This window comes from Falco rusticolus, chromosome Z (assembly GCF_015220075.1).
Source record: "Falco rusticolus isolate bFalRus1 chromosome Z, bFalRus1.pri, whole genome shotgun sequence".
In the NCBI taxonomy this organism is placed as follows: Eukaryota; Metazoa; Chordata; class Aves; order Falconiformes; family Falconidae; genus Falco; species Falco rusticolus.
This window is the reverse complement of record NC_051210.1, coordinates 31,688,008-31,709,524: the sequence shown is the minus strand read 5'-3', so window position 1 is coordinate 31,709,524 and position 21,517 is coordinate 31,688,008. Positions and strand designations below refer to the sequence as shown.

Here is a 21,517-nt window from a genome sequence, read left to right as displayed (position 1 = left end):
CCACACGGCATCAGCTCCTGTACCCCAGGGTCATTCATCCAGCCAGCAGACGGTTCTACCAAGGCAGTGCAGCCCAAAGGCAGGGGAAAAGGGCATGGCTCCTCATTTTCTGGAAATGAAAGCCCTGATGCAGTCAGTCTGCAAAGCTGAGAAGGGCTCCCACTGCTAGGCAAACAGTCCCAGCCACCTCCAGGTCACAACCCACAAGAGCAAGGAGCTGCATACCAGGAACATGAGTAAGGCCAGAAGGGAGGGCAGCACATGACCCATTTGCAGGGGGATGCAGCCCCTTTTAAAGCATCCCTGTGCTCTCATGGGCCCATCCGAAATCAATCAGTCATTTCACATGGCATCCTCAGGCTATAGCTCCCTTCATCTCAGTAAGATCTTTAAGGGTTAATGGTTCCTGCTGCATTCCCTGCACTGTGGCTGTATAGATAGACCATATGTATTTTGGTGCGTAACCCTTGCAGAAGGTCTGGTCATGTAGTTTACAGACGTGCACTTGAGCACTGCCCACATAACTACATGCCCCTTTGTCCTGTTTCATGTGCAGACACAGGATAGCTGTAATTCTTATATGTGATTTATTTTGGAGTACAGTTTATTGCTCTTTTCTGAAACTTTTTCCTTTTTCTTTCTTTTTTTGCCAACTTTCTGCATTGGCAGAGCATCTTGGGATTGAATTTATGGGTATGGACCAATCATTCCTTTTAGTCTGCAGATTTTAGAGCCTGAGAGATAAACCTCTTTTTATTTTTTTTTCTCCACCTCCCCTTCTCAATTCCTAACCAATTTCTTTATGCTTTAGAAGGGATCATACAGCTATAACAACAATGTCTGTCAAAATATTAACAGAGATCAGCTCACTGGAATAGTAGTAGTGATAGGGTATTCCGGACCCAAGGAATTCTAGGAATTACTGAAGTAATCGTAACATAGTGTACACTCATTTTTCTGCTGTGTAACTTTGACTAGTTTTGACATTTGCTTTTGCTAAGTTCTTCTAGCGTTGCAGGATTTTGGAAACACTGTAAGCATTAAGCAGAATGACTAACTAGTCTATAAAAAAAGATGATCTGTTATAGCTAGTTAAAATTCTGCAAATTTAATCTTGAGCTCTGGTTTCAAAGTAAAGTTTTATGTCTAAACCCACAGCTAGTTATGTAAATCAGATGCATATACGTATGTATAAATGATATGCATATATATACATTCATTTCTAGGACTGTAAATCAGAAGTGAACTGAAAGTTATTTAGGAACTCCAGCAGAGGTTTACAGCTAGACTCCAGATCCTCAAGTCAGAAAATATATTCAATATTTCTAATACCCAATTAATATTGCACCCAATTGAGAACATTGGCAGTGGGTACTATTTTTACTCTTCAGCTTAAATACAACAGAAATAAATCTTGTAAGTCCTCTTCGTGAATTAACCGTACTTACCTGACAAACATTTAGTAATCAGGGGTACAAATAATGTATCTCTTGAATATGCTAACTTGGAATTCAGGTCAGTTTTAGTTTGGAATCTCCTAAAATTGTCAGCAAATGAGAAGAAACAGCCAGGGATGTTTTTTGCACAGTTTTAGTTCATGTTCTTTTTTAAAATGCCCCCACAAAATGTCATTAGCTTAAGCTGCGGACTGTGGAAAACCCATTGCAAGTCCAAATTTTAAAAACCTCTCACAACCCAACATATTGTTGTTATTATTATTATTATCACAAGGTAATATTAATTTGCATTCACAAGCACTAGATTGTAGTAGAAGATATATGGCTACATTAACATATGAGGAATTAAACTGAAATAATTTTTAAAAATTTCTTGTAAATTTTGCTTTATATATGAGATCACATCAGTGGAACCACCCCTTGGAATGAAATTCTTTTTAAAATCCCCAGAGATCTGTAAGAAGAAAAACCTTAAAACAGAGCAAATTTAAGACCACATATATATCATCAATTATGTATAAATTAGGGTGATGTGAAATTAATTGCATAATGTGCATATTTGAAAAGATACACATAGAGGGATTTAATGTCTTGACTTAAGTCTCATGTCGATTTGATTTGCCGAGTACTCTATGGGGGGGGGAAGTGTATTAAAATGATTTTCAATACTTAACAGGCCAAAACCTTTTCCAAATTCTCACTGCACATACATTTCTCTACAGACTTTTCCCCAAGGCTGCTATTAATTTTTTTTCAAGCTAGTTTGATGAGCACTGCAAACACAGCACATGTTGTTTGGCTTTGCACCATTGGCTGGCTCTGTAAATGTTCACATTGGCCAGAGAGAGAGGGCAGTTTTGGGGCAAGACCTGGTCCCTGCTTCACAAAACTCTTCTAACCGTAAACAGAAATGCCAAGGCTCATCCTTGAGGCACCAGGCTGCCTGCAGAGCTGTGGCCAGGACTGCAGCCCAGCTGGGCTGCCAGCATCCCCTGCCACCTGCAGAGGACCCGCAGGTCACCCAGGCATCCCTGGCTCAGCCAGGAGCACCACCAGGTTTACGTGGAAGCTTTCTGGTTTGCTGAGCAGGACAGGTCCACATGCGTGTGCCTTCCCAGGCAGCTGTTCACCCTCATAGCTTGAGGGAAGGCATGGCGGCGCAGCAGTTCATGCACACCATGTCAAGCTGGATCATCCTAATGGCCTCATTTCAAAGGGCATGGGAGGGAATTACGGCAACAAAAGCAGACCCAGGGGTTTTCCTCTCCATGCCCCTCAAGACCATCAGTCCCAGTAGATGTGCCAGTGCAAGGAGCATTGCTCAGGGCTGCATTCACAGCTCCGCTCCCCCACTGCACCTACCGCCCCTGTGGTGGGGGAGAGCCCAGGAGCATCCAACATACACGAGCAATGAGCCTTAACTCACCGGTAGCCTCAGCAAGGCCACCACCAACCAGCCAGCCAGCTCATCTGCAGCAGCCTCAGCCTGGAGTAAACCTCATGGAGTCAGTGAATTTTTTCTCTGAATAGAAACAAAGCAGAATTTCCACGTGAATTCATCTTCTTCCACCTCTCCCTTCCCCTTCAAGAAAAATGGTTGATATGTCCTTTCATTTTGCTTTTACAAGCTAACAGCTGACAGCATGACAAAAAAAAAAAAAAAAAAAATTCAAATTTGCCCCTAAATTGCTTAGCACAGTTCTCCTGTTTCCTGTGACATCCTTGTAATACATCATTTCCATGGCTAACTAATAAGCGCTTTCAGAAGGGGCAAAATTGGGAAGGGGGCAAAGTGCCACTAACTAGCCTAGGCAAGGTGTTATGCTGTATGAGAAATCCCTTCACACTCTGCTTCAGCCTTTTTTGGTTTTTTTTGTCCCCAAGCATTTCTTCACTCTGTTTTTTCCAGTATCAAGCATGCTGTGCCAGGCCTGCAGTTGACTTCTCAACCCTTTAACCTTGTCTTTCCCTATATTTCACCTACCTTTTTTTCTCTTTGTCCTGGTTTGGTTTAGTTGGAGTTTCAGCCCTTTCTTCCTTCCCTTTTTTGACTTTCTGTTCTTGGAGTTGTATCCTTTTCTTTAATACATTTTTGCAGCATCTTAGTTTTACCAAACTCACTTCTTCCCCCCTCCCTTGTTAATAATCAGTGCTATTAATTTTGTCTGACAGTGCTCATGACGTGTTTGCTAGTGTTTTGGTTTACAGTGCGTTTGGCTTGTAAGACAAAGCTGTTCCATGGTAAGATGCATTATATCAGAGAAATTCAGGTTTCTTTTTGCTTTGTGGTTTGTTGCATGGAGTATTTGCCTTTTCCCACAGCACCTTTAAGACTAAACTAGATAAGCCTGGGAAACACACTGGAGGAATGACTGCTCCCTCTTCAGTAGGGAGCATTTTCTCCTGAACTGGTGTGGCATTTATGACACATCATTTAAGTCCTTGAGCTTGGACAGAGACTCATGGCACGTGTGAGGGACCATTGTGCATCTCTGGACCTCCTGGTGAATTGCCCCACAGATCTTTTATGTTCACTTAAGCCCCTTCCAGGGGGAATAATGCCAAAATTTATCCCAAAGATAGTAAAAATGCAGCTTTTATTCACTGATTTTTAATCATTTGCTGGTATTCAAACTGTGGTCAGCAGTGTAGTCTGGCTTAAGGCTACCCTCCAGCCTGGATCCTCCAGAGCAAGTTTTCTGGATGGACTGCTTATCAAAAATAAGATTTGAGAAAAGCTAGACACCCATTTTTGTCCTAAAAGCAGCAATGGAAATCTTCACCCATAAAGCATCAACACAGAATGCAGCTCTGTTTTATCACTCCTTACACAACATTTCCCTGGTACAACATGCATCAGTGTTCCCTGCCAAGCGTGAGTGGGGCTGGAATGCATGAGTAGCTCTAACCCAAACATTACCAGTGCTGCTAATGTCTTTATAATAGTGAAATATCTCTGATGAATGAGATTGGTAACAAGTTGTCATCACAGAGCAAGCTGCCGCTCCAGATAGAGCAGTTCCTTTGCTGGACACAAAAAAAAGCCAAATAGAAATCAAACATTTCTCTGATACAAGGCACTACTGGGTTTTGGTGTTGCTGTGTTTTTGGAGGAGCACTGGAGAAAGTCTGAATTTTATGACCACAGCTCAAAACCTGTCTTTATTTCCATCGGTAATTTAATTACAAGCCAAGCTCATGTCTCAAATGTAGAAAGATATTTTGAAATCTCTCCTGTAAAGACAACTGAGATATAAATTGACATGGGAGTAGAGACACATTGGATATGAAAACAATCCAAAGAAGATAATAAGAAAATAATTTCTCTTAAGGCCCGTAAAACTGGCCTTCATTCCAGCTGTCTTTGCAGAGTAAAACTTCCAAAGCATTTGCAAATTCATGTTATGACCTTAGTGCATTGCATTTTTATTTCCAGCAAATCTGAGTGTTTGTCAGTTGTGAAGTTGTTTCTTAGATATTATACTTGTTGACTTAAACAAAAAGAAAGATTACTTTTGACTGTAATTGTATGGATGATCATTCATCCCTAGTACTGTCTTAAGAGCTTATGATTTAGTCCTGTTCTCCTTGCAGTCAATAATGAGTCTGCCTGAAGTGTGGTGGCTGTGTTTTAGTGTGGCAGTGTGAACCTGTGCAGTGATTTGCAGCATGCCAGCTGTTGACTGTGTGCTCCTTGCCTAGCCGTCCTCCATGTTGTGACCTTCTCTGTTTTTGTCCCTTTCTAGAAGCTGAGGAACTGTACCAGAAACGGGTGCTGACCATAACTGGCATTTGCATTGCTCTTCTAGTAGTTGGCATCATGTGTGTGGTGGCCTACTGCAAAACCAAGTAAACTTTTCTTTTTTATATCTGTGGTTGTTGGTCAGGGCCTTCCCAGTTGACTGTAGCTTCTACTCCTCTGAGCGTAAGGTTGTATTTGGGTTTCTCCAGAGCTGAACTGAAGAGACAGACCTGTGGCCAGGGTGCTCTGGTCCAAGCCAGATGGGTGCAGGTCTCCATGTCCATCAGCAGTGCAAAAAATAAGACAGGTATCTGAAAGGTTTCTTACCCCTCAAAAGTGACTCGAGCAAATTTCACTGACTTGCAACTCTGTTTATCACCGATTCCAGCTGGTTTCCCTAGCTGGAAAGGAACAAACCCCAACACTAGAGTCATGTTGCTCTCCAGCAGTAAATTTTACATATCAGACTGGTTTGTTTTTACTTGAGGCAAGATTAATGGTGCTACAAGTTACTAAATACCAAAGGCCAAAGAACCGAACATGAAAGTGCTCCCAATGCAAAAGTAGGCACTTAAATGCATTCTGTGAATCTCTGTAAATTACTGGGGGTGACTCTGAAACACACATGAGGCACCCTGGACCATAAATTACAGTGAACGTCAGCAGGATTTGTGCTGCCAAAACTTCTGACTGGCTTTATAAATCTCCCCACCAAAACACAGAAAACCCTTATCATAAAACTTCCACATCTGCATAAAGCTGATTTACTGTTGCAGTGCCTGATTGACAGTTGGGTTGTTGGTTTTCTTGTTAGCCCCAACAATAATGGATGTGTTAAAAAGGGAGTGGGGAATCATTTGCCCCCCTTGATGAGAGTCCAGCCACACAAACATTCTGCTCACACCCACAAGTTTGTGCCAGTGGGCGGTGAGGAACGACTGAATGAGTAATAAAGAATCAGACCGATTACTGCTTTTAGAAATGACAACTGGCATTCCAGGGCAGCTAAACAATATTTTTCCTGGTCCAAAGTTCATCAATATCAGCCAAGACATCCCCATGAATTTCATCATACCTTTACTCAGTGTCCTGAAGTAACATTTTCTATATAAAGAGCCCACAGAATTCATTAGAGGTCTGGATGCTTTGTCATGGTTTGTCCCAGACATCACTGATTGCTGCCAGCCAAAAGTGAAATGTTTTCAAACACAGCTGATGAGAGTGAAAGTGAGCTGCCAGTTCATGGCCCTCCAAACGCAGCAGTGATGCCAGACTGCTATCTGTGAGAGGTTCCCCACATGCTCGTTCCTCCTAACAGGGAAAGAAACAGAAACAAGGGGAAATCCTGGAACGGTGTTAGGAGAACACACTAAATAAAGTGTAATGGCTTGGATTTTGTTGGTTTCCTTGCAAGAGGTACTGCTGTCAAATGTTAAGGCAGTATCTTCTGACATGGAGTTTCAATTCAGAGGTGCTTTATTTGCAAGTCATATACATTAAGGGAAAGCCTTCTCAGAATAAGTGAAGTACACAATAGCTTTTCCATTATTCTTCCTTCTTAGTTTCCTGGAGCAATTTCTTTTTTTTATACTAGAGGACAAATGGCACATATGGAAGCATGCAAAATGCAAATACATTGTTCTCTGAAGGTGGGAAGTAATGCGGTTTCCTTGGGTCAGATTCCCAGGCCATATGTGCTGGGATCTCAGACCCGTAGATGATGAACTCAAACTCCCTCTAGAACCTACTTTTTCTACCATGTCAGGGGACCTGGGCTGTACTCACATTCCAAGGTCTCCAAGATCTCATGAAGGAGTGCTGTGAAATCCAGTTAAACCCTTGTCTGCGTTGCTTCTCAGCCCAGGGCAGGTCTTTGGGTAGCTGCTCAGGCATCTCCTGGCACTGCATTCCCCATCCACCTTAACCAACTGCATGTCCTAAGATGATGCCTGGTTATCTTCCAAGCACAAAGCCCACATGGACCAGGGACTGTGTCCTGCAGAGACAGGAACATTTCCAGGGCAGCCCTGTCTGCTTATACCATTCCTGTGGAGTGTCATAAATTAAGCATCTTCCACTATCCAGGCACATACGCACAGAGAAAACACAAAAAAATGCAGTGTGTCAAGTCATGTTTTCTTTGTCTTTAAGCTTCCCTGGCTATCAAGCTTCAATATATTTATTGTTTTCCCTCCCCCTCCTGTTTAGAAAACTTGGAACAGTCCCCTTGAGTTCAAAATGGGATTGAAAATGCTTATATCTTACACTGTATTGCCCTGCCAAAACTATCTGCACTTCTGCATACAGCTTAGGGAATTGTGTGTATTTTAGTTCTTGCCACAGCCAAGGTCATACACACTCTGCAGTGTGCTGGAGCCTGCAACCTCTCTTCATTTCCCTGGATTCTGTGGCAGGATGGTGGAAGTTCTCCAGGATAATCAGACAAAACTGGGGAACATTGATAAATAAATCTGAACTTGAATAGCTCTTTCTCTGGTTATTTATTTCGGTGTTCTGTTTAGTGTGTTCTGCATGGCCTTCACAGCACCAGGTTTTCCTATGCTGCAAGTTTCGCTACTGACAGCTTGTAATGATCTCCTGAAAATTTCTTTTGAGGAGAGCTGGAAGGATTAGCAACTGGGGAAGGAGCAGCTGAGGACAGTGCACAGCAGAAGCATTCAAGTCAGCCAAAGACTATGCCATTAGTATCTGTGGTTGATGAATGGTTCTACTGAATGCATTAGCAGCTCTGGCATCTACCTGGTAATCATTAGGTTCCAGAATTAATCAGATATTGCTGCAACAAAACCTGCAAGAGCTGCCAGGATGGCTGCAGGCTCAGGCATACCTCACACACTCATTTACTTTGGACTTCTGGGGCTTCCTCTGCACACTTCACTTTTCTAATACGTTTATGTATTTGGGGTGCACTGCTGAGGTAGAGAACAAACCCCACAAAAAATTGTGTAGCTGCCACATCACAAAGATCATGGCACACACCGTGTTTTCCAATAGCTGCAAGCAAGCCCTGAGGCATGGTCACCTTGGCTCCCTGTGGTAAATGGAGAAGTGTAACCCAGCGGGCTACCAGGAATCTGGCCATGGCTGCGACGAGTGTCAAGATGGCTGGATTAAAATCTCTCCTCCCTCCCTTCTGAGTGCAAAAAAGAACTTCTCCTGAGAGGGAGCATGGCTTAGAAATTACTTCCCACTTCCTCACACTTTTTCCCATCCCTCTGTGGCCTGCTGACTCCTGGAAGGGTTCCCACCCATCCTTCCCCTTCTGCAGGTCCCCGCAGATCCAGCTGCAATTAGCCCTGTGGTCTTCAGAGTTACTCTGAGATCTTGCAGCAGTGAGGAAAGTGCTGGCAGAAAAAGTGATGTTATATTACTGTAGTCATCATCAACATGCTGAAAGGTGCAGCTGCTTTCCCTTTGTCTATTAAAATTGTTTCCGTGTTTCGTACACAGGAAGCAGAGGAAAAAGTTGCACGACCGCCTTCGGCAGAGCCTGCGCTCGGAAAGGAACAATGTGATGAACATGGCCAATGGGCCGCACCACCCCAACCCGCCGCCAGATAACGTCCAGCTGGTGAACGTAGGTTTTATTGCCCGCATTTCAGCCTAGGCTGCCAGTGCCACAGCAAAGCTTACCTCACAGCTTTTAAACTTCCACGTGCCGCAGGCTGGTGGCTGAATTCTCTTGGCTTTCTTCACCCAGAAGCAATTAGGGACTTTGCAAAAAACATGCGTTAAAATGAGATACATTTCTGCAGATGGCCATTTTACTGGGGTGTGCTGCAGTGCTGCAGCTGTGCCTGTGGATCTGGGACACCAAGAGCAAGAAGAACACCTCAGAAAAAAATACTAATGGCTCTACAGCATGGCTAAGTTCTGTAGGCATCAGTTTTCTCAGACACACATGTCTTGCTCTTCCTACTTCCTCTTGGCCTGATGGTTTGTGAGTAGGGACAGCCCCCTCAGATCAGGAATGTGACACTATGTACCCAGGGGTAGAAGTCTGAATGAAGATCTCACCGGGACAGTAGCAGTGTATGGGGAGATAGGGTGGGGGCTGATACTCAACCAGCATCCACCAGCTTTTTCTCAGAGTAGAGTTACTTTTCAACTAACCCCTTGGTCAAGCCCCTTGGCCTTAGAGGCCAGGGCTCGTGCTGCCTATAGCCACTTCCTTCTCTCCTCCCTTTCCCAGGGGAGCCAGCTGTCTGCAGGGAATATCAGCTTCCTGCTGCCTCGAGCCATGCCTGCTCTCCTGCTCCACCATCACTGTAGATAGTCATGACAGCTCATTGCAGGGGTGAGCCCTGGCTCTGCTAAGTCAATGGCAGCACTCTCACTAACCTTGGTTAAGGCCAAGAGAACTTTTTAGAAGAGCTCAGCTTCCAATATTGCCCCACAAAAGTCCTAAATCCATGGTCAGATCATTAAGAAAGGGGAAAACAGGATTCCCCAGCAAGGAGAATGGAGGGTCCTACCAGTGACAGCACTGAGGGAACCTCCAGACAAAAGCTGAGAGGCTGGGCACTGCACACACATCTCAGGAGGTTTTGACCCATTCTGCAGATCACCCCCTGACGAATAGGTCTGCCCAGGTGCTGTATCCTGGGCACTGGAAACAGTCATATCCTGCCCAGATTCTTGTCCTGCAATGAACAATTGCTACTGCTAACTACTGCTGTCTTCTCCATCAGAGAATAATATTTTTGATGTATCTGGTAGTAAAGCGATGATTACCTTTCCAGGTCTCCATCCATTTGGACTTCTCATTCCTTTCTTAAATAAGTATGTTGTTTATAGCCTGATTGGGATGCACACCTTCGCTAATTTCCTCATTAATTTCCTCCTGTTTTGAGTTTAGATGGGGTATGTATGCAGAGATGCACATGAATGTGCTCAAGTGTATCAGTGTAGCTTCTGCTTGCATTTAAGTGGCAAAGTTTGTGCTTCAGCATGTGTAAAAAGCGGCAACTTGGAGGGGGGAGATTGGAAATTATGTCTGCAAATGTGCTGTGAATTACAGTTTGTAAACTTGAGATTTGTCTGGGTTTTTTTCAGCAGTACGTTTCAAAAAACATAATCTCTAGCGAGCATGTCATCGAGCGAGAAACAGAGACCTCATTTTCGACAAGCCACTACACCTCAACAACACATCACTCTGTGACAGTCACCCAGACACCCAGCCACAGGTACTGGAGAGGGAAGGGAAACAACACCTGTAATATCTGATCTGTTACTGTTGCAAATCTGTAAAGATGTGTAAAAAAACAAACCCAGAAAAGTCTGTGCTCCTTTCATAGTGTTTTCATTTTAAGACTAACAATATTTGATGTCATGTCACCTAACTAGATTATCTTTCTGGGAATATACAAAGAACTTTATTGACTGAATGGCATTCCAATACTGTTACAGTGAATCTTAGTATATGCAAATTCCTAAATCAGTGGCAGTCCTGGTGACTGGAAAGCCCTTCTTCCCTCTCATCCACACATGCAAAATCATCTTGGTGCATGTGGATTCATACAATTCACAAAACTCTGCAACCCCTCTTACCATCCCAAAGGTTATGCTGCACATCCTGAGTGGCAACAGAAACCTTCCTTTCCCCTGGCTAAACTTCTGCTTATCTGCATTTACCACCAAAACACCTTTTCATGCTCTCCTCCCTTCTTCTCCTTTCCTGGTTGCTGCTGTACAGCTGGAGTAATGGCCACACCGAAAGCATTGTCTCCGAAAGCCACTCAGTGCTCGTCAGCTCCTCTATGGAGAACAGCAGGCACACCAGCCCAGCAGGACCACGGGGCCGCCTGAATGGCATCAGCGGGCCACGGGAAGTCAACAGCTTCCTCCGGCATGCAAGAGAGACCCCTGACTCCTACCGAGACTCTCCTCACAGTGAAAGGTAGGACACACCACCCATTGCTTTCAGCTGGCAAGTTCTGGTGTTACCAAATGATTTCAAAGCTTGGGAGCACAGGATGAAACACAACAGTGCAGCTGTTCACATAAAGCATTCATCTCCACATTCATAAAGGTGGAGAACTTGGAAGCAGTTTAAAGTCTACCAACAGCATTTCTTCCTTTCTTGCCTCTGCTAGATTTATTTCTGATAGCCAGCAGTTCACATTTGGAAAAGCTCTACTGAAGTAACTTGTCTGAAATTTCCATTGTAAAGCAAAAATGGATCTTTGACTAATTATCAGTTTCTTTGAAGAAGCAAGTGAGAAAACTGAGGGAATTTGTGAGACACAAAAGGTAGGGAGAAAGTAATGTATTCATCCACAGGAGGAGGGCACTAAGGACTCCAAGCAGTATAGGAATTTTGCCACCACCCACTTTCAGGGAGATTCCAGCTCCTTCAAAAATTCCCCTTGTCACTTTATTAAATAAAAGCAAGGGACACAACGTGCAAGCCAGAAGAACCCAGGTCATTATGAAATCAGAAGGACTTTAAAAAGTAAAAATGGCCAGGAGTTTTCCAGCAAAGTAATTTTTTCTCTGAAAGGGCTGGTTCATCAGTACCTAAGGCCTGCCTTGAAGTACATTAGTTACAGGAAAACTTTTACTGAAAAACTCTTCTAATCTTTAGGCTAGGATTTTATCTCAAAAGCACTGGATGGCCCCAGACTAGCAAAAGCAAGACTGAGAAGAAATAAGACACGTAAAGAGAGCTTTGCTCCCAACAATCAGAGGCAGAAGAAAAGGAAAACAAAGGGTTACTGGACCAGTTCCCTGAGCACTGTGAAATCACAAGGGATTTGATCTCGTGGGATGTCCATGATGTTGAAAATGCAGTTAGACAATCCCCAAGGAGACTGAATTGTGTAGGAGACAAATTGTAGTTTTCAGAAAAATGAATGTGCAAGTTCAGCAAAAGCCATTCCTGTGGTCCTCCCTCTGCTACACAAATAATGGCTTTGCAGTGGAATAAGGCACCACAGCTGACAGGTCTCTGAATAAGGCCTGTAGGACCACTAAAGATAGCAGACTGGCTCTCTCCCTATAATAAAGTTATCTGTTATTTATCATAGAATTTAATTTCAAGATATGTGGCTCACGTGACATAAACAGTCATGGCCCCAATCCAGCAAAGCACTTCAATAAGATTAACTTTCAATCATGAAAGTAGCTCCATCAAAATCAGTGAGATTACACACATGGGTAGAGCTTAGCACGTGCTTAAGTATGTTGCTGGATCAGGACCTAGAGCAGTAAATACCACCTTGCCTTCTGCCTGGGAGATGTATGGGAAACACAGCCACATGCCCACTAATGGTGAATATTACAGCTTAATATATTTGGGCATCTTCATATGAGGAGCAAAGGTCATTTGTGCTGTCTTCCTCCATTGCCTGCGCATCTGGAGCATCATTCTGATATGAGGTGTTTAGATTTTAGAGGGTGGAAAAGGAGCATATATACCTTTTCAGTGAGAAGAAAGAAGGCATTTCATCAATTACTGTGTTTCTTGAAGATTAGGCTATAGGTGAAAAGCAGCAACATTTCTGTGATAATCATCAGGCATTGATGGCCTAGCCTGTGCCTGAAACAACTGTGAATTTGAAATGCAGAAGACAGTTCTCTGGGCATTAAATTTGACCGCATCTATTTTTAGCAAGCAGGAAATACATGACAGATTATTTCTGAGATGGATTGGTGTATGTGTTTATATATAAGGGGGAAAATGAGAGTTATTTGCGACTAAAAATTACTCTGAAACACAAAGGAATGTATAGAAGCCATCAAATGTCACTGTGCTGTGAACTGGTAGATCAGTGCTGTGCTCCCTCTACCCTCCAGTCCCTCAGTTACTTCACAATTTTGAAATTAAATAGAATAGACATTACAAGGGGTTCTTTTGCATTACCCCATCCCATTGTTGGATCCCATGCCCTGACACACGTTTACACAAGCAGAAGACCCAAGCACCTATATTTTAGAAAGATCTCAGCCATCTTACAGGAGAGAAGATCAAAAAACACCATCTCTGCGTAAAAGGCTGAACTATATGAATAAGTTGGTAGTGTGTAACTAGTTAATGCTTGTTGGATGGCTATGGATACATTCTGATCTCCTGCACTGAACCAGCGTGGTTTACCTCTTGCTGCCTATGAAGCTGGTTAAATCTATCACCTTTTAACCTTCCTTTTGGTAGGGGCTAGAGCTGCATGTTTTCAGTACCTGTGCCTCAGCTTGTAGACACCAGCTTATTAGCACTGCCCCATTACAGAGTGGAAAAATATACCAGAAATGTGTAAATCCACAACACCCCAGTATAAGTAACTTGACACTGATATAAGCGTGCACAGTACACTGAACACCTTTAACTAATTTAGTGTATTAACTGAATCAGTTTAGCTAAAATCCAGTGTGTCAAGATGTACGTCCAACATAGTACCAGCTGAGGAAGTAGAAAGGCTTCAGTTTTTCGGACAATGCCTATTTAAAAATGTGAAAGGGATGAAAAGCTAGCTCATGGAATGAAAAATAAAGAATTACTTAATTCATCCAATGCAAAAACCTATTAATTGCCGTCTGCTCTCACTGGCAGCCAACTTGATTAATTCAAATGCACAACTCCAGTTTTGCTTTTCTTTCTCCTGTTCTTCAGTTGGTGTAAATCAATATGCCTCTGCTGAAACCCATCACTACTACACATCAGTTCAGGTTCTGTCCTGGTTTATTTTTTGTCCAATAACTCTCTTTTAATCAAGTGCAATATGTGCAACTGAGTAATAGACTGGGTAAGAAACTTGGATTCAGATTTATTTTGGTTATTTCAGACTCAAAAAAATAAATCACTAATGAAAAACTAGGAACTTCACCAGTCATAGCCATATAACTTGTCTGAAAGGGCCTATATAAGAGACAGCACTTAGAAAGGTTTTAAATTTGGACACAGATGAAATTCAGGCAGGTGAACCTAGGATAAGAACAAAAGAAAGTGAAATTATGCAAAATGTCACGTTGGGCACTGTGCTTTGTTCAAGAAGTTTCAGTCAGATCCTTACCTGGCAAAAATCCAGATGACCTTATAGCATCTCATGGAGCTCCACTGATTCAAACCAGCTAATAGTCCCACATTTTTTGTCCTCTTCCTTTGGGACAAGCTCTGTACTGGCATCTGAGCTTTGTTTTCAAAAATCACCTTTGACCACTACCCTTCCCACAGAAACTTATAAAGGAATAGAGGCAAATTTTGCAGAGCAGTCATGAACACTAGGCCAGACAGTCCTCTCTGTCAGCATTCGCTGCCATATGAGGACAGATAATGCTGCACGTTTCTTTTGCAGATAAACCTGCCAGCCAGGGTAACTAGCACCCCAGGAGCGGAGCAGCACAGAGTTGCTGTGGGGCAGTGCTGCAAATCCTCCTCTAACTACCCCCAGGAATTAAAATTAGCAGAATCTGGCTCTAGACTTTGTCCAAACATTGCTTTTCCCTTTAGCCTGAGACAGTTTGGTTGCCAGAAGAGGGTTAAGCCCCAGGAGGACTGTCCCTTAGTTCCCTTCCTTTCTCTCCTCCTGTCTGTTTGCATGCACCCCAGGTTATGGTAAACTCTTGCCAGAAGGGCAGCAACCATTTTCCTTTTGAGAAAATACTTGCAAATGCATTTTGTTTCTGGCAGCGCCCCAATCTCTGGATCCCATTCCTGTATTCATTCCAGGAAGTTATGTTATTTGTGCAAATAATTTACAGCATCTCCATGTTTTTTCTGAGGTGAACAGACCTGTGGGGTTTGCCATGTGCCTCCTGCTCTCAAATGTTTTTGCCCAGAGTCCCAAAGGTCAGAAGTTTTATAAGATTAGTAGCAACAGGAAAGTTTCCCTGGTAGCCCTGTGTGAGGGTGGTGGGGATCTTAAGAGATCCCTGCCTTTTCCCTTCCATCCCATGTGAGCAGCTGTGTTCACATGTCACTACCACCCATGTGCTTGCAACCTTTCACCATCTCTTTTCTTCAGGTATGTCTCAGCTATGACCACACCAGCTCGCATGTCACCTGTCGATTTCCATACTCCGACTTCTCCCAAGTCCCATCCCTCCAAAATGTCACCACCGGCTTCCAGCTTGACCGTCTCTGTCCCTTCGGTGGCAGTGAGTCCCTTCATAGAAGAGGAGAGACCCCTGCTCCTGGTGACCCCACCACGGCTACGTGAGAAGTATGATCACCACCTTCAGCAGTTCAACTCCTTCCACCACAATGCCGCCCATGAGAGCAACAGCCTGCCACCAAGTCCTCTGCGGATAGTGGAGGATGAGGAGTATGAGACCACGCAGGAGTATGAACCAGCACAGGAGCCTCCAAAGAAACTCACCAACAGCCGGAGGGTGAAAAGAACAAAGCCCAATGGCCACATTTCCAGCAGAGTGGACGCGGACTCTGACACAAGCTCTGAGAGCAGCAGCTCTGAAACCGAAACCGAAGATGAAAGAATAGGCGAGGATACACCGTTCCTGAGCATACCGAACCCCGTGGCGACCAGTCTGGAGCCAGCTGCTGCCTACCGACTGGCTGAAAGCAGGACTAGCCCAGCGAATCGCTTCTCTGCACCAGAAGAGTTGCAAGCAAGGTTGTCCAGTGTGATAGCTAACCAAGACCCTATTGCTGTATAAAACATAAACCACATAGATTCACATGTAAAACTTTATTTTATATAATGAAGTATTCCACCTTTAAATTAAACAATTTATTTTATTTTAGCAATTCCGCTGATAGAAAACAGGAGAGGAAAAAAAAAACTTTTATAAATTAAATATACGTATGTACAAATGTGTTATGTGCCATATGTAGCAATTTTTTACAGTATTTCAAAAATGGGGAAAGATATCAATGGTGCCTTTATGTTATGTTACGTTGAGAGCAAGTTTTGTACAGTTACAACGATGGCTGTCCCATAGTATTTTGCAAAACCTTCTAGCCCTCAGTTGTCCTGGCTTTTTTGTGCACTGCATTATAATGACTGGATGTATGATTTGCAAGAATTGCAGAAGTCCCTCTGGTTGCTTGTTGTAGAATCCCCAGATCAAAAAGCCCTGTTAATGGCACTTACACCCTACACACCCACACACACCCACACACCCACACCCATGCACACACAGAAAAGAGAAAAAAATAGCTGAAAAAACAACAAAAATTTTTTTCTTCTATAAGAAGTTTTATTTGCTTTCTGTATATGAAATGAGTTTTGTCTGCTCTCTGCCAGCCAAAAAGGTTTGCTTCTTTGAGCACTGGGATAATAGTAGATCCAACAGCATGCTACTATTAATTACAGCAGGATAACAAACAAAACAAAAAAAAAAAAAAAAGCCAACCTGCATTAAATAATGTTACTTATAGAAAGAAAATAATACTGTGATTTTAAACCAAATATATTAGTAATCAGAGGTCAGCTTGTAATCACTAGGAGCTGCCATTTCATTATTTTCCAGATATTAGTTGTTCTAGTTATCCCTTAGAAAATGGGTTTAGGTTAGCTGAGGCTTTGAATCCAATACTCTATTTAAAAAAGGGGGAAAAAAAAAGAAAAAAAAAAAGAAAAAAAAAGAAAAAAGAGAAAAAATTATATTAGTTTAAGTTAATGGGGCAAATATAATAGCAGATATCTGTAACTAGCAAGGAAGAGATCTAGCTGGAAAACAAATGCCACTAATAAAAGTGCAATCAGTTTTGACCCCTATTTTTTTATGTTGAGTTCTAATAGATGATTTATCCTTCTCTTTCCCCTCAGTTCTCTCCCTTTTCTTCTCCTCAGAAAGAACCCTGACAAGTTTCTAGCAATACCATGTTAGAGTTGTTGTGGGAGTATGGGTTACTTTTGGACACAGAAAAGACTTTCAGGGAAGAAGTGATTTGCTGAACGGTTAGAATACAGGCAAGTAGGAAGGACATAGAGGAAGTATGGAGTTAACTTCTGCCCGCCTTTATTGACTCCATTATTTGGGGTGAGAGAGGCAAGGCTGATGCAAAGCTCATTTATGAGGGCAAGCATACCATGTGGGTTACAGCTGTAGTGTGCATGGCTATTTGATATCAGTGTTTATAAAGCCAGTGATGGTCTTGAAGAATTTGACTAGTAATGAAAAAGGATGCTGTCAGTGCTGGAGCAATTGCATCCGTTCAGACAGAAGCAAATGGCCTCTTTTGCACTGAATTCCTATCAGTTTAGTCAGGGTCACTCTGCCTCTTCTTTTGATTTTTGTTGTGTGTTCAGTTGGCACAGCATAGACTCAGGACTGATGTGGAAAACAAATGTTTTTCCTAGACTCTGGGGATTCTGAAAATGAGAACATATGTTTTACAGGTATTACTGGACTCTAAATAAGAGCCATGTCAAGAGAAAAAGAATTTCAGCCAAACTACACTCATCCTTTGGGCCACATCCTGGTCCCAGTTAAATGAAGAGAAATAAGTCAAGGAAATTTTGTGAGATGTAAACCCAAGGAACTAAAGTCCCAACTCAGTAAATTGTTCAAGCATATGCTTATGCTAATCCCAGCAAAAGTTATCTTCAGCATGTGCTAGACTCCCATTGATGCCTCCAACGCATGCGTAAAGTTAAGCATGCGCTTAAAGAGTTTTGCTGAACAAGGTGTCCTATTGATTTGAGATATGAAAGCAAAGTTTAGTAAATGAAGCTGTTTATCAGGATGATGAAAATCAGTGAGTTGCTCACTGTATAAATCAACCACATCACATTAGTAAGAACATGGGTGAGTCTACCCGACCACCAGTTTCAGCAGAGAAAGAACAAAAGAACTTCAGTGTAGGAAGAAGATGATGACAGAGTTGTATGCTAGGATGTTGGTTGTAGAAGCAAAAGGCTAGGAAACTAGCACTGCTTTGGACTATGTGGTGGCACTACTTATTTGAGAAGTTTATGGGAGATGGCAAAGTTTGTCAAATATGTACTGCCTGGACTTAAGTCCCCTTTGCCATTTTTTCCCTAGCTGGCATGTACTTGAACACACTTTGCCTTTGCAGACCAAAACAAAAGCTCCCTGCAAATTCTAGATACCACAGCCTCATTTTCATCCCTTTAGTCATGCCTATTTATCTGCAATTCCATGCAGCAGAACATTCACCTCCCCAGTAACTCTGCAACTCAGTAGTATAGAGGGCCAGGTGGGCTTTCCTGATGCAGACCACCGGTTTCCAAAGGATTTGCACCTTTGAGTTTCCAGAGGCACTTGAAAATGTGTCCTTTCAGTAAGGTCTCTGATACTGTAAAGATCTTACAGGACAGACAAAGGATGGCAGAGTAACAAGAGGTTTGCCCCAAAATGACACATCTTAGTGGCAGAATAGAGATTATAACACAGGTCTTCTGTAATCCCCTCCAGTACAGATCACCCACAAGGCCAGCTCTAATAGAAATGTCTGTGATAGCCCAGACAGATTAATTAGGAAGGAAAGGGAACTTGCCTTGAAGTGGAGTAAATTATTTGACTACTAACACTGTTATTATAGAGGGCCAGTATAAAACGAAGGAGCAATTGCATGCTTGGGAGCTATACATGTGAGATTTGTTCGGTGTAGATCTAGGGGAAAATGTCACACCTCTTCTGTTGCAGTGCCTCAAACTCAAAGTGGTGTGCAGTCCCTGCTCCTCCTACCCCTGGTACATATAGTAGTGTGTTATAGGGTAAGCATGAAATTAGGCTGGGGACTTCCCATGGACCTAAGAACAAGAAAATACAATTGGGGATATGGCTGCCTAAGCCCTTAGGTCTCTGGGGAGAGCCCAGCCTTACAGCACAATTCATGCAACAGCAAGTTATGGGAGTTGCTCTGGCTTAGCACTCACAGAAGTGGGAGCAGGATGCAGCGCCTCATCTCTGGACTTGCTTTTGGCACACTGTGAGGGTGCTCCACATCAGTCAAGTCCACCCCCCCAAAGTTAGCAAGTCTGTATGGCCACAGGTTCTGCTGGCAAGCTGCAGCCAGCTCCTGCTGGCCACGAGGCTGGAGACTGCAGGAGCATGGAGCAAAGTCAGCAAGTGCCTACGGGAAAGGCCAGCTCCCCTGTTGGGGATATTCGCTTCATTACCCAGACCTCTGAGCTAGGCAGTCCCAACACCTTTGAGCCATCACTGTGTAACCCTTGCCAACTTTTGACTGAAAATTGTGGCAAGGAGAAACATACTTTGAAGAGGGGGGGAAATATTCCAGTGGTGGCAGAGTTGTTCAGATTGTCCTGGTTTCTTTCCATGTCATTTAACTTGAGCCATGAGTTTTCCTTGTGTATGTGTTCATATACAGGAATTATTCCAGGATAAAAGGCTTCCTTCAGGGGTGTGTAGCTGGAATATGTTGTGCACAACCTGGTACAGCCTGCCTGTTCAGCTGGTATAAATCATTATAGCTCTTCAGAGGTTCTCATGGAACAGAGAAAAACCTACTCCCTCCTCTTGGCCCAGCTATTTCTAACTTGAGCCACCCCAGCACCCCCAGGTTTAAGAGATCAATCACTGCCTTTATCAGGGAAACAGGAAAGCTCCTTCTCTCTCCAGTCCTCCAAAACAAAGCTGCATCTCCCTGCTTCCCTCACACACATTGCAGTTTCCTGAGTAACCAAGATAGCAAATTTGTGTCCCCTCAAAGGACACATTTCTTAGCCTGTTGAACACTTCTTGGCCCTGCAGTGTGGCTACTTACCATCAGCTGGATCTTACTTCTAGTAAGAAACAAAAAAAGCACCTATGAAATGCTGCAGAGAAGGGCAGACAAAGAACATGGCCAATTATCATCATTTATAATTCTCTATTCTATTGTAAATACAACTTGTACATACTTGGATGTTTTCATTATTTACTGTCTTTATGGATTATGTGTTAAATGAGTCTCTCTTAGTTTATTGTGTAACACTGTAAATAACATAACACCCTTTATTATTTATGCATATGCATCTAACATGCGGAGAAAGTTATCCTCATATTATTTTAAGATATATGTCAAAAATATGTTGCTTTTTTCTTTTTGCTTTGAAAAAAATTGTAATATATCCTCTTTTTCCCCTCTTTTCCTTTAAAAGAAAAATGAATGCTAATTTATTGTTCAGGAGAGAAAGGGGATGTAACTGAAAGGCAAACTGTTCAAAGAACATGCTATGGAAGCCACAAGCTACTGATAAACTAAAGAATTTATTATCCCAAATACAGCAATAAGTAATTGTTGATTTATTAAGGTTTTGTTATTCATTTTTAGTAAAAGAGGTGCTGGATTAAATTCTTTATATGTTGTACTGGCCCAGCTGCTCAGCAGACTGTGTCAGGTCACTAGCTACCATCTTTCTGGATCCAAACATTGTTGTAAAGGTCTTGTTTTGTCTTTGTGGGCCACTGTTCACTGAGTTTTCTGACTCATCCCTACGGATATCTCTGGCAGACACTGTTGTTCCTAGGTACATTTTTAGTTTCTTAAATAAGATTTATTAGCTTTACCCTGACCGTTAGTACTCAAGGCGGGGAGGTGGGGGGTTAAAAATGACACAGTGTTAGGGCTGTGATGTCACTTCTCAGAAACAGTCAATAAAGCAAATCAGATACTAGGAATTATTAGATGACATCACCATGCCACTGAATAATTGCATGATTCCTGCAGATCTTAAATACAATGAGTGGCCCTGGTCTTCTTGTCTCAAAACAGAAATAGTGTAACAAGGAAGGGTTTGGAGGGCAACGTGAGTGAATAAATATCTGGAGCCAATGAGCTCCAGGGGGCACTGAGTAGGTTGGGTCTCATTAGTATGGAAGAAAGCACAGCTGAGGGGAGATATCACAAAGGTCTATAGAAACATAAATATCTTGTAGAGGGTAGGAAAGGACTGGCAGTTCAATACCTCTTCCAATACAATGAACTGAGTTATCAAACAAAACTACTGGGCACCATATTCATAAAGAAGTGGCTCTTCATGTGAGGTGCAGGGAACTTGGAGAACTACTTGCTGCAAGACATTGGGATCATAAAAGTTTGCATGGGTTCAAGGGTGGTCCAGATCTTAGACAGTAATGCAATGAGAATTCCTAAATCCCCAGAAACCACATTAAGATGTGGGAAATATCTGAACTGAAAATATGTGGAGGTTGTATAAGGTGGAAATATCATGTATACTTGCCCTGCTCTTAAGTTTTTCTACCTATCTGCTGCTCTTGGAGATCATGAAGGGCAGATAGATGGTCTGGCTGTCCTTACATGATATACCAGTATGTAAAGTCATTTGCCAACGACAAACACTAAATAAGAGGAGGACAGCTAAGGAGTGAGCAAAGGAGGCAGGAATGCAGCAATGATACCTTGGAT

The 21,517-nt window shown here is 42.7% G+C and overlaps 1 protein-coding gene across 4 annotated transcripts in view; it reads left to right on the top strand.

The window, feature by feature from the left end:
• Positions 1–20,401, top strand: part of NRG1 (neuregulin 1) — a 303,231-nt gene extending 282,830 nt beyond the window's left edge. For all 4 annotated transcript variants that reach the window (XM_037374391.1, XM_037374390.1, XM_037374389.1 and 1 more), the window contains 6 exons: positions 670–693; positions 5,204–5,306; positions 8,671–8,797; positions 10,276–10,406; positions 10,916–11,119; positions 15,180–20,401. In XM_037374391.1, coding sequence (XP_037230288.1) covers positions 670–693; positions 5,204–5,306; positions 8,671–8,797; positions 10,276–10,406; positions 10,916–11,119; positions 15,180–15,831 — 1,241 coding nt within the window. In that variant the 3' untranslated portion in view covers positions 15,832–20,401. The remainder of the gene's footprint in view (positions 1–669; positions 694–5,203; positions 5,307–8,670; positions 8,798–10,275; positions 10,407–10,915; positions 11,120–15,179) is intronic.
• Positions 20,402–21,517: the final 1,116 nt, after the last annotated feature.